A 14,108-nucleotide genomic window follows, 5' to 3' on the forward strand; every position below is an offset into this window, starting at 1 on the left:
ACCAGCAGTTTGTCACGTGCTTCATCAGGAGCTGGGGTGAGGGTGGGATGCTGCACCACATCCCTCTTTCCCTCTAAAGCTCTGTGCCACAGCACTGTGACAGCAGTGAGTCCTCACAGACAGCCTGGTCCTCATCCCCAAGAGGAGACACCACTACCCTGAACAGCAGCACACACCACTCTCAGCAGTGGTTCAGGCGGGTCCCTTCTCCATGAAAAATCTCATCTTTGAAAAATTATATCGCTGCAGGGCTCTGAAGTACAGCAGAAAGTTGTCAGGGCACAACCCAAAAGGATTTTCTAACACGTGGGCTTTGTGATTTACAGTTACCTCTTCCCACCACCCAGAAGAGATGCAGCTTGGTGAGATCGTTGTGGCTGAACGTCCTGGTGAGAGGCAGCTGTACACGGAGCAGAAACCAAGAGCCCAGGACCTGCTGGGGAAAAGCAGAAATCGGATCCACCAAGTTTTCGGGTACCTCACAGGAGAAATGAAAGAATGTGGAGAGTGGATGAAAAGTAAGCACAGGGATATATTTAGGGCTATCTGGCTAGGAAAAGCCTGCTGGGGACATCTATTTGCCAATGGTACTTTCAGTGCTGGGGCATGAGACGAGGGGCTATGTAACCCCCTGAGGCAGCATGGCCTGAGCTCACTGCACACTTCTGGCCTTTTAACCCAAATCATCTCATTCCCAGGAGAGGAATCTCACCGCATCCTCTTGCCGTTACCGTGACTGCACATGTAATTCAGCACAGGCAAAAGATGCTTTTTACGCTTAATCATGACTTATGTGTCATTAGCATCACGTTCCTTCTAACAGTGCCCAGAACCACACGTTGGGGCTGGGAATTTGGTTTTGTTTGTAAGTGCTTTGTATCAGCGACTGTCTCCTTGTCCGTGGGTGGGCTAACGATGGGCATCTGCCTCTTGATTGTGCAGGCAAAGGCTCTGGCATGAGTAGCCTTGAGAGAGCAATAGCGCTGTGGGTGTTACGATGTTACAAAATACAAAGCAAGTACCGATCTCAAAGGCTTACTGTCCCAGATAGGACAGATTGTCCACGTTGCCCACAATCATTAAGAATGTGGGGCTTTGAGAGGCTTTGTAAGACTGTGGGTCCTCCATCAAGGCTGGGTTCATTAGCAGCACAGCTCCAGCCATGGGAGAGAAATTAGACAGCCGTGCACAGCCAGGCTGTGCAGTAGCTATTGCTGGTGGAGGAGGTGGGCTGAGATGCCTCCAGGCAGGGAGCTCATCAGGCTGGCAGTGTGATCCCCAGCCACAGGGAAGTATCTCCTGCTTCCGCTTTGTTCCAGTGGTCCAGACTTTGCAGACAGCTTTTCTTACTCAATCTCCTGAAAAGCTCCAGCCACTGCCCTCTGGTTGTATCTGAATACTTTCAGTGTCTGAAGTACTGAGTACTGAGTACTCGTGTCTGAAGCCAAGTGCATCGCTGATATATTGCATAGCTCGACACCAAACATTAGCAAGAATTACTTCAGACAAGCCTGGTCATTTTCCTCTGAGGAACTCATTCCTCCTTGGTTGTAGCTGCCTGGCTCCCCGACAACACGCAGCCTGAGGGAGGGGTGCTTGCGAACCTGTCCCTCAACTTGCACTCCAGCTTCTTGGGAGGGCTCTCCCAGGGATGCTGAAGAGACAGAGAGTGGTACCCAGCCCTTCAAAGTTATTCTGTTGAAGCTGTTTTCATCAGAAAGCAAAACCTGAGCTTTGGCTGTAAATTCAACACAGGGAAGGAGAAAAGGAGGGAGGGAGGGAGGGGGAAGTTTGTAGGAATAAATCATCACCCAGATTCAAAAAGTAGTCTGACACTTCATGCTGTGTCTAATTAACAATTGAAGCCAATAGAATTAATTTGAAATATTTAAGAAGATGAAAGCTGCATGTACACGTTACATGAACATCTTGCACATGCCAGCAGCTCCTCTTTCTCCCATATTCTCCTCACATCATGTTTAATAACACACAGCAGTACAGAAATGGTTACACTTTTCCCAGAAGTGTGGCAGAAAAAGCCCTGAAGCCAATTTGCCATCAGCAGCAAAACATTATTGCAGTGGTACAAGACCCTCCCCTGCCCACAGAGATCATTAGGAGCACTGTACACAGATGCCCTCAGCCAGGCTGCCCTGAGCCCGACACACATCCCACCTACCCCTGCACACACCTGAGGGTCCTGATTTCAGCTGGGATACAGTTTATGTTTTTTTCTTAGTGGCTTGGTGCCCACTTGCCCAGGTTCAATAGTCTTCTCTAAAGAGGGATAGCCCCTTGTCCTTTGAAAATGCCTCTTTGCCCTGAGTACAATCCAAGCTATAATAACTATTTTCTTCATTTAGGTGCTTTGGTTCTCTAAATATTTTTTAGACACCTTGGACAGCTTGACCCCATCTCCTATACACAGCATACCTCCACATTCTGGGTTGCCAACTTTTTCCCTAAAACAGCAAGATTGTTTCCTTTTTGTATTTCCATGTCTGTGTACAAGCTGGTTTCAGTCTGTGCCCAAGTCTCTCTCTCTGCCTCTGAATTACACACTGAAAAGAGTCGATCTCCTCATTAAATTTATAGCACAATCTTAAGCAATGTACCATGAAAGTAAGACTGTTCTTTGACTGCCATAAATAAACCACTTTTTTATCAATCCCTCCATGAACTTTATAGCAGCACCCAGTCCACCCCCATCAGCTTTTCAAGTGCCAGATGCAAAACATGCTCAGACAGCAATAAATCAGAGGCTGGTTTTACAGTCCTGTTGATACATCGTCTCTGTTCTGTGGCCAGAAAGCCAGTGTAGAGATGCGCGGGCTTTGCTGAAACGATGCCTTATCACCACTATTTTTCTTTGATCTTCTCCAGATAAGCCCCTCATGGTTCAGCTGGTGGACTGGATCTTGCGAGGGACCTCTCAGGTGATGTTTGTCAACAACCCTTTCAGCGGGCTGATCATTTTAGTGGGGCTTTTCATCCAGAGCCCCTGGTGGATGCTCGCAGGCTGCACTGGAACGACCGTGTCAACATTAACTGCCCTGGTCCTTAGTCAGGATAGGTAGGTGGTACCTCAAGTGTTAATAAAAACTGATTTTTATGATATCAGGAACCAGCTGATGGGTCGTAGCCCCATATTTGAGTATGCTAAAGGCAGTAGAGCGGCTTTCCTTATGGATGGTTTGGAAGCAGTTAGGCAAGGACAGAGCTGTGCTCCAGGAACAGCTGGCCTGTCCCCATTGCTGGCTGTCTTTGTGAGAGCAGTCATCTCTCTCTGACAGCCATCATCACAACCACACAGGTGCTTTGGGTCACAAGGAAGCCCCTAAATCGTCATCGTTCAACAGTCTCCAAAGTCTTCCTTTCCACACACCAGCACAATACAACACGGCAGCAACCTCACCGCTTTACCATCCCTCCCCTACACCCCCTTCACCAGGAGCAGGACACTCGTAAACTGCATGTCAGCGGGTCCCTGTGCCTCCAGCACAGCTTGCTACCTTCCAAACGTTTCTCTCCCTCACAGATCAGCCATTGCAGCTGGGCTGCACGGCTACAATGGGATCTTGGTGGGACTGCTCATGGCCATCTACTCTGACAAAGGGGATTACTACTGGTGGCTTCTTCCTCCTGTGGCAGTTATATCGATGGCCTGGTAAGTGCCACTTCTCCTCCTAGGGACAATTCTAAGAGAATGAGGAGTCCTGCTATATACAGCCTAAACACATTGGAACTCCCTTCTGCCCAGTCCCCTCCACCAGCAGCTCCAGCCACGGTGATGCTGGAAAGAGGCATTCACTGATGCACAGACACGTTGGTAGGAGGTTGAGTGCACAAACACTGATTATAGCACGAAGACAAAGCAACCCCACTGCCAAGCTCAGCAAATAGCCCTCAGCAGCAGGACACGTTCAGGGTGGACATCATCGTGTCCAACACCACAATGCCTCTTCCACATCCAGGCACTGAACTGACCCAGTGCTCTCCCTCGGGCTGAATTCAGTACGCCCCCACTCAGATATGCAACCGGTGATGAGCAAAATTAATTCCTCCAAGTAACTCCAAATGCCAGACAATGTCCTTTCAGGATTAAATTTACCATTTCTAAATATGGACCCTAACAGCACTGCAGAATCTATTTAACAGCCTTAACTGAAATGGATTCGAGAACTGTATTTTAATCACTGTTAGCGATAAGATGCAAGTCATTATTGCATTTCACTGCTTTTAAGATCAGATTTTTTTCATACTTTATTTCTTTAGTCACTGTCAGCAAAGGTCATTTGGTAACAACCTCTCAAAACCCAGGACATGTTGCAAGAATGTTTAGTTTGTCTTGTCTGCCAGAACTCCTTGAGGCCTTTTGTTCAAACTTTTATTCATTCTTGTAGTTCCTAAGACTCAAGGATAGAGCTGAAATATTTTAAAATTAGACATTTCAGTGATTTTTTTTCAACTGATACATTGAATTTCAGCTTTAGAAGTCAGCATTTCTTTAATTGTTTCTTTTTTTTTTTTTTTCTTACAAGATGTATAACTGGCAGAAGCTTTGTATTTCGGCACAGAAATTAGGACACTGTTTTCACTGAAGTGCTGATATTATTTTTTTCCCCTACAGCAACAAGCCAGGAAATCTGTAAACTACTCTGGGAACCAAATTTGTCATTAAAGAATAGGCTTCATCTGAGATTATACAGGGAGAACAAAGCATTTTTTCCACTGATAATATCTACACAACAGGACACAAGATGTTGCTTTTGAAATGCCATATAGTTTGGGGGGGTGGGGGTTGTTTTTTTCATTATTATTAGAACCAGCTTAATGACCTTCTAGGACTCAAACACAGCTTCCCGAAAAATTCGCATCTTTAAACTGAATTTTTGTCAGCTGCGTGATGTCCACTGCTGCTTGGGTGTTCACCGTAAGACCTGTTCAGCTCACTTCATATGAGAAAAGCTCTGCTGGAAGCAGCAGAACACAGGCCATTTCCATCACAGACAGGACCTGGCCATTCACTGTCTTCCATGAGCTTTCTGGGCCACATAAAAAACAGATATTACCTTGCCAATACGCTCCCCCAAAGTCATTCATGCAGGACACCCACTTCAAGTGGAAATAAGGCAGTCTGGAAATGTCCTGGGGAAAGCAGACCTGGTGAAGTTTATATCCCAGGTTCTACAGCCAAGAACATTGGGAAAAGCCACAATGACTCAATGTTTGCATGTTTTTAAGTCTTCCATCTCTAAATATTTTGAGGGTCACCCCAAATACTTTACAAGCTAAATATACTCAAACACGTTTCTTAAGAACTAAGCTCAGTTTTTAGAAAATGCCAAATGATTTTGGGTGGTACCTGAGCAGCACACAGTAACATCAGTCTCAGTGACAACATCAGCCAAGGTCTGGGTCACGCCTGGCACAACACCTTACACAGCTTTGTTACAGCGGTGACTTTGTCTTGCACTCTGCCAGGCTCCATATGTCCTAAGGACTCCTCATTCCACCATATACTGTCCAACATAGTAATTATTTTCCATCTTTCTTAATGGGAGATTTTCCATTCTTTCTGGTTGCCTTTCCTGCTTTATTGCTTCTCCAGAACCATCTTCTGATAGCCTTCAAACTATTTAAAAAAAACCAAAACAAAACAAAACAAAGGTGATTTCCAGCTCCCTCTTGCCTTCTCAACAGAGCAGCATTTTTAGACCATCTGAAGTTCTCCACAGTTCTACATGTGGCATTCCCAACATTTGCTTTTCTGCTTCTCATTAGATTTTTCTACCCAGAAAGAAACCAGACTACCATTCTCCACCCATGCCTCAATGCTGCACTGGGTGCGTTTCTCCACTGACCTCCCGAGCTCGGTGTAGCTAGCAGAGCACTTGCACGTTAGCCACCTGTCGTGAGAGAAGGGTGCGGAGTTACTACCATCCCCGAACAGATGTGACTGTTGTCACAAAAAAAGGAACATCATTCTGCAACTATTTGTCTGATGCAGACTAATACCTTAAGGTGTTCACTACCTGATGTTTCTAAAAGGAATGGTGTTGGCTTGCATTTACCAGCGCTTGTGACCAAAGTGGTAGGCGGTTTCACCACTACGATTGTTATGAACAAGTTATACTGGTGTCTCTTCTCCTGTTCTCAGTCCAATCCTGTCCAGTGCTTTGGGATCCATCTTCAGTAAGTGGGACCTTCCTGTTTTCACTCTGCCCTTCAATATTGCGGTGACTTTGTACTTGGCAGCCACAGGACACTACAACCCCTTCTTCCCTACAACCCTCATCAAGCCTGTAGCTTCAGTGCCCAATATCACCTGGTCTGCAATCAATGTGCCGTTGGTAAGCTTCACGCCAACACATTTATGATATTTCATTCAAAAGGTGAGCATGAAGGCATTCAGCTCTGGATAACAATTTCACATGGTCAGAACAGCTATATGACATGTACAGCCAGTAGCTGTTCACGGGAATACATGGCTGGGTTCAGTGTGTAGAGCGCTGTGCCATAAATGCCCCCAGAGACAGTCCCGGATGATCCGGCGGAAAGGCTGGTGAAGCCCAAGGGAACAGAGATCTTGAACCTCGCACTTCACCTAAAGCTGGGCTGCCCCAAAACAAGTCTTGAGTGCTGTGCTGTCGATACAGAAGCACATCTGGATATACACTGCTGCTGTCCAGATGTGGTTCGAAGAACATCAGCAAGACAGTCAGTGGAAACATGAAAAAACAGACAAAATATCTGGATCCAAAGGGACAGAAACTCATTTATACTCAGTCCCCTCAGGTCTAGCTCTAGTTCTGGAGGGTCACCTTCCCAAAGGTAACTGATACACTTCATATAATATGCTATAAACTCAAACCAACAGGCCCACCACAGTATTACTGCCGTGGGAGGCTGTCATTTTTCTCCCTCATTAAAGTCACCCAAAAAACATCCCCCCAAAAAACCCATCCAATCCTCCACCACCCCATCCACCATATTACCACCCCAAAAGAAATAAAAATCCATCTTGGATGGATCAAACGTCAAATCAAACAGTAAACTAACTCTGGTTTGATGGGCATGAGCACCCACATTTGCTCAGCAGTCCAGCTCCGAGCGAGGGTTCCTTCCTTTCCTTTTCAACCAATAGCTTGGACCAACATACCTGCTGTGTCCTTGTGGGTACACATATACAGTAACATGCCCTTTTCTACTGGTTGCTGCAGCTCTTACAATCCATCCCGGTTGGCATTGGGCAAGTGTATGGTTGTGAAAACCCCTGGACTGGAGGCATCTTCCTTGTTGCTTTACTTATCTCTTCCCCACTGATTTGTTTACATGCTGCAATTGGATCGGCAGTGGGGATCTTCGCAGGTAAGCAATATCTACCAAAGTCACGTTTGTAACTAAGGTGTCTTGACCCAAGTCATCACATGTCTCTGTCCAGACTTTACAGTTGCAAGGGCTGGGATGTAGCTGGGACAACAGGCTCATTTTTGAAACTATGTGAATTTGGAAGGTCTTACTAAAGGTCATGCAACATGGTAAAGGCAAGAACAGATGCAGATTTTCTTTAAGTTTTGAATTTGTTATTACATTTGTACCTTGGGCAATTTTTTCCATCTTGCTTAACCCTCCTGCCATTGGATGTGATGAATCCCATGGAGATGACAATAAAGAAACCTAGAGAAATAGCTTCAGAACGAATCACCTACCAACACAAGTGTTTCCAGTTACCATCACGAGCAGATGTCTGCCTCAGAGCGGATCAGTCAATGAAAACAAACAGACTTTTCTACAACGCAGTTCATTCTATCCTGCTGCAGGTTTGTAAAAACAGCTAAACAAATGCCACTAAATACAGCCTGCCTCTCCACTAACCAGAGCAATGAAATGATATTAAGTTGAGGGATGAATCTGACCCTTAAAGTTAAAGAATAACAAGATTAATTGCACTTATGTGACCGACTGTAAAAAAAAAAGTGTGATGGAGTAAGTGTAGTCTGGGACAACAACTACGGAAAAGACACAGGCATCCAACAACGCGTCCTGTGCTCTGAAGCGCTTTATACAAAGATGTGAGCTGCCTTGCACTTATGTTTTTAAGCCAAACTTTACAGAATTTGTAAGGTTAAGAGCAATTGGCAAGTTTTGTACAGGTCTGACATTTAATCTTAGAAGAGAAAGGTCAGGGGAAAGTATCTGGGGATAAGCACGGTGATGAAACAGAAGACAAATGAGGACATTATAGCAGGAAAGGTATTAATCTTAAGAGTGGCGTGAAGGTGGCCCATGCACTACATATTTGTGCTTTCCTTTTTACTGGTATTCCTGAAGAAATAATCCTACAAGAAATTCTGCAGAAATACCTGTGAGGTCAGATTTGGAGCAGACCCTCAGCTCCCATCCCAGTGGAGAATTTCCACAGCACTAATGGAGTGACCACCTCTAGTAACTAGACCACATTAACAAAGGTCACTAGGAAGAGATGGGAAAACTCTCCTTATTCCCACAAAAGACATTCAGCTGTGCCTCTGCTATTCAGGATCAGAATATGTACGAGGTTTAAACAGTACACGTGAGCACAGCTTTCTGCAAAAAGGACACTCAGGTGAGAAGGTCCTCCCATACTCTGGCTGGATCATCCATCTGGTTATCTGGGACACTAACTACAACACACTTAGTGCATACGCGGAAAGTTTTGCCTGAAAGAAACCTTAGAGACTAGGCCGAATTCCAACCCTAGGAACATTAGCAGAGCTCCAAAATAGTGAGCTTCACTTGATTTCATCCTTCCTTCTGCGCGTGCATGTTATGTAAGTGTAAGCACAGATTCATTTGTCTAGATGCCATAAGGAAGAGACGACAGATTCCTAGCAAGTGACGAGTCCTCCTGCAGATACCTCTCATACCTGACCTCATCGCCTTGCCTTTTGTCTTGCAGCACTGAGCATTGCATCACCGTTTGACAGCATCTACCTTGGCTTACACAACTACAACTGCGCGCTCGCGTGCATTGCAATCGGGGGCATGTTCTATGCCCTGACCTGGCAGACTCATTTGCTGTCACTTGCCTGTGGTATGTATCTTTTTATATAAGGGGACGACAAAAATTTACACAGCCAGGCAGTCTACGAGTAGTACAGGTTTAGAGCCAACTACTGTTCTGCTGCAAAACCAGGTACTGTGCAAGAGCTATTTCTGTGACGGCATCAGAGTTGAGCTTGGGCATGCAAGGCGCAAGTCTGTAGAGAAAGGCCTTTAGGCCCCAATAGCATCAAAACATCTGGAAAGGGTGGAGGTACTGTTTGGTGAAGGAGCACAAGCTATGCTGTGAGCAGAGGTTTAACAAGTTAGCAATTCAACAGATTCATAGAAGCAGCTTTTTCATAACTCTAAGTACCATTAGAGGAAGTGTGTCATCAGAAGGGAGGTGTAGCACAAGGTCAGTTTGAAATCCACCTACTCAAAGATTCCATCTCCAACAGCAGCTAAAACCAGACCATATGGGAAGAGTTTAAGAGAAATCTCCCATTTAAGAAATTCCTGTGAAGACTGACCCCGCTTCCAGTCATCTGCATTTCAGTAATTTTCTATCCAGAGCACAGCGGCTGGATTGCTCAGCAGCTTTCCCTTCCTTGACTTTGTCCTTGGGTGCCTGACCTTACCTCCTGTTTTGCCACCTCTGACAACCCGGGGCAAGGATGCCCACTGCTAACTGCTCGGGGTTTGAAGCCACAGGACAGAGAGTTTCTGCAGTCCCCCGCTGCATACAGGTCAAGTTGGGCCAATTAAAAAGAACTTAGAGATATAAGAAATACCACCATCACTTGCTCTTAAAAAACAAACAAACAACAAACCACATGTTCTTCATTCACCATCCATATCTACAGAGCAGATAGGACTGAATGGCGTCCATACAGCCAGATGCAGCACTGGGTCATTGTAACTAATTGTTGGATTCTAACAGCAATCCTCACATCAGGTAGCTGGGAGGCTATTTGACTGTGCATTTGGACAGTACTGCTATTTTTGATAATATCTTTGGAGAGATGAACAGTATTCTCCTTATCTTGAGCTATCATTGATCTTTTTCCAGCATTATTTTGTGCCTACTCCGGAGCAGCTCTTGCTAATGCCCTGTCTATGGTAAGTTGTGGGGGGGTGGGGGGGGTGGGGGGTTGGGGGTGTCATGGGATTTTGTGTTTGTTTGGTTTAACTGTATTTTGATTTGTTACAATATAATGTTCAAGAAATGCCTTCAAAATTCTCCATGTCAGTTTTGACAGCATTGAATTGAGAATGCTGGAGCCAGTGGCAGGTCTCACACAAATTCTGTCAGTTGAATTGTGCACTTGCAGACTCTATAGCTGATAATAAGATTTCAAAGACCTTTGGAGCATGTTATCTACAGCGGGATTGTGCATGTATATGTGAATTCCAGCAACAGCATATGGTTTGAGATGCAATACTGAGTTGCAGGCAATATTTCTGAAAAATGCCCAATGCTCTAAATATTTAGTTGCTTCTTCCAAGGTCTTTCTGCCACCCTGCCTATAGATATTATTTCAGTTTTATCTGGATATAACTAAAATGAGCAGGAGACTGTTCTCTCAAATACAAAATTGTTATATCTGGACAGATCAAGAGGTAAAGCCAGAAATGCCAAGCTTTGTTTCTTCTTTAAGATCTAAGAGATTAAAGCAAAACCATATTTTAATAAAATTTGTTTAGTCAGTTAAAAGAAAAAAAAATTTAAAACCAGCAGCTTCATGCATTAAGTGTATTCATCTGGCATTCACTCAGTACCGTGTGGGTGCCAGCAGATGGATTGCTTCGTTAAGCACACCTGCTTTTGGGTTGCACCAGGAAAAAAAAAAAAAAAGGCTATCTACTGTTTCTCTTTGTGATCTTGTTTTTGGCAGACCCAAGTCAGGTAAAGTGGTGGGGTCACAGGGCAGGACTGAGCATTGGTTGCAATGCCAGTAACGTATGCGCATTGAGGTTGGTGAATACGTGTGAATAGTGCTCTCGGTACACAACATTTTACAGGACAGGGAGGGTAGGATTTGGCTCCCTCACTAGAGAATTTAAATGTCTACGTGTGACCTGAGTTGTCTTGGCTTTCATTATGGTCAGCAGACCCCTGGAGCCTGGTTCAGTTGCTTCAATATTGGTGCCAAGCGCCATTCAGCACTAACAGCTGCATCTCCAAAATGACTCAGGTCTCTAATATGGGATGCCTTACAAAGCCCCGTACATTTCAGATAAACTAGATACCTCTGTGAGAGTGGCTGAATTGACATTTGGTAGCAGAGGAGCTTGCCCGACCAGCAGGAACCTAGCTGACATGTAGCCCCCGCCATGTCCCACCTGCATATGGGCATCCTCCTCTGGATCCAAATGGGGGACCCTGTATGGGGACGGTCAGGAGGACACATCCCATGTCCCGCTGTCCTCAGGGAAAGCACAGGCTCTCCCAGCTACCCAAACACGAGAATTTAGCAACAGGCAGAAGCAAGGGAACATGCAAAAGGAGGTACCAAAATGCACCTCTCTGTCCTTTCCCCTCCCAGCTTGGGCTGCCGCTCTGCACCTGGCCTTTCTGCTTCTCCGCGCTTCTTTTTTTGCTGATAAATTCAGACAACCCAGCCATCTACAGAATCCCCCTCTGCAAAGTCACCTACCCAGAAGCCAACCGGATCTACTACCTGAGAATGAAGCGAAGAGCATCAGAGAGCAGGAGAGAAGAGCAGAAACGAAAGGAGCAGAAACCCTCTGGGGACTCAAAAATAAACACGGGGGGCACCCCCCTGTGCACCCCCAAAAACCGCCACGCTTACTGATTTGAATTATCCACGACTGCACAGTTTGGGGGCAGTTTTTCAGATGCTAGCCAAGCACACCACAGCCACAAAACCCACCTCTGGCAGCTGTCTGCAGGCTGGGGGTTCGGCATCCCGCGCTCCGGTGGGAACACAATTTGCCCTTGAGCTAAGCTTTCCCAAAAGTACTCAGGTAACGGAATAACGGCTGCCTTATCAATCTGCATGCTGTTAACTTGAAAGTCACCTCTTATCAATAACAATTATAAGTATAAGCAGAAGAACCTTAGAGCTGACAAGAGGCTGTGTTTAATTTCAGACATGTAATTTAACAAAATAAATATGCTGAGAAGGCATCGGTATCTAATAATAATAAATAATGTAAGAACTACTTCAAGATCTGTGCTTCAAATTAAGAACATGTATATTTGAAAGTGGAATAAACAGACTGATCTCTTCCTTTCTTGTGTCCCATCAATGTCTAACCCCCTTAATCCCTCTTAACAGCTACAACAATCACAGGTAAATTTTCTTACAGAGTGCCTACTATTTTTGGTGCCATCTCCTGACTCCTCATTCAGTGCCAAGACAATGAAGGTATGAATATATATGCATTAATCAGACTAGAAAAGTGACTAGCTAGCAATGATCAAACATTTTTCTTTTCCTTGCATAATTTTCTGTCTTACAAATGAAAGATCTCTCCCCTGCTGAATGCAGGATAGCAGGTCTGAATCCCTACATGCATCCAGTGGGAAAGAGGAAAACTTCATGTAAGGAATGAGATACACATTCGCTGCTGGTGGCAGTTACTGCAGTTGGTTCTCTCCCTTTCCTAGGAAACAGTTCCCTTGCACAAAGCCGTGAGATTTAACAAGTCAAAGGCTCCCCTTCATGTTTGCTGGGTATCAGACTGCGATCTTCATATGGGTCTTCAGTGTCTCTCCTGTCCTGGAGAAACCTCATGAGTCATCATCAGAGTTAGTCGTTCGAAGCTGAGGACCCTCTTGCCAATGTATTTCCCTGGGAGCTTGGCTTCTAACAGGCATAAGGTGTGACAAGGACACTGCCACTTTATGCCTCCTCCAAGCCCTTACAACAGGGAAGGGCTAATTGCCCTGAAGAGGACTTTTCTTGGGAACTTTTCCCAAAACCTCTGCAAAACTAGCCTGACAGAAAGGCTTGCTCACTCTAAAGTTTTTTCACATGATGAGTTTAAAATCAGAGACCTGGAGATTTAAAATCCAGAGAGACCATGCAACCACAAACACACTCAGACCAGGCGCTGTCCTTCCTGCCTCTTGATCCAGGGCTGTTTGCAGATCGGTATGAGGGACTTTGAGCAGGTGGGAGCTCTAAACCAGCACTTGGACCTTTTATAAAAGGTGAGTCTGGGTGATGCTCATGGGACTGTTTGTGCCTTTATAGGTGAAAGACCAGCAACACTGGCAACTGCCAGCCCCTCTAAATGTCCCCTGGAAGCAATATCCGTGATTGAACTCATCCTGGGAGACAAAATTACGGTGCCCTATAAGTATGTTCATATGCTTTTCAAACAGGTTAGGCCATCCCAGGGACTCTGGTAAAATTTAGGTCCTACTTCCCCCCACGCCCCTCTCGATGACAACAGATTTGAGATTCCACCTGACAGGACAGCCTCACACATGCATAAAAGTCCAAATTTCAGTAGCCAAGATGACCCTTTCATCAAAAATTCAGGGATCCAACAAGCTTTGTAGCCATTATAACCTGGTCCACCCTCATAACTGAGCACCCGTGTCACACCCCTGTTCCATTTTAGACCTCAGGCTAACCTCTGAACCTCACCTGACAAAATCGCCGGCAGGAAAGCGCTAAGGGAACGAGCTGGCATTCCCGCATGCCACAAGTCTTCTTGGAGATTAATGACAGACCAAGAATCCCAGGAGTCTGCTTGATATACTAGCCGTGAGACTTTTGTTGGCCCAGGGCAAACCAAGAGGTATGGGACCGACCACCGCTGGATACCTGACCTACCTCTGTCAGAGGGAGGAAGATCTGGCAGACGTACAACTGCATCAAGCAGAAAAGCAAACACACTACAGCGGTTGAAACCTCCAGTGCAAATCCCAGCAGCCTCCCAGAGATGCTGAGCTCTGACAAGCAGCAGGAGCCCAGAAGCACAGATGTATTTCTGTAACACAAGAGCAATGGATGAAAACCACTAATTTAGAAGAAATAGATTGTAAAAAAACAAGCCAGGACCCAGGCACCGGGCAAAGGCAGTTAAGCCTTTAAACTATCACA

At 45.4% G+C, this 14,108-nt stretch overlaps 1 protein-coding gene across 1 annotated transcript; it reads left to right on the forward strand.

Annotated features, from left to right (window-relative positions):
- The first annotated feature begins 352 nt into the window (after positions 1-352).
- On the forward strand, positions 353-11,843 carry LOC119141894 (urea transporter 2-like). Its single transcript, XM_037374561.1, has 8 exons — positions 353-518; positions 2,884-3,073; positions 3,539-3,667; positions 6,161-6,353; positions 7,224-7,371; positions 8,942-9,076; positions 10,097-10,146; positions 11,574-11,843. The coding sequence occupies exons 1-8, from the start codon at positions 353-355 to the stop codon at positions 11,841-11,843; spliced, it is 1,281 nt and encodes a 426-aa protein (XP_037230458.1).
- The last annotated feature ends 2,265 nt before the right edge of the window (positions 11,844-14,108 follow it).

This window comes from Falco rusticolus, chromosome Z, assembly GCF_015220075.1.
Source record: "Falco rusticolus isolate bFalRus1 chromosome Z, bFalRus1.pri, whole genome shotgun sequence".
NCBI lineage: Eukaryota > Metazoa > Chordata > Aves > Falconiformes > Falconidae > Falco > Falco rusticolus.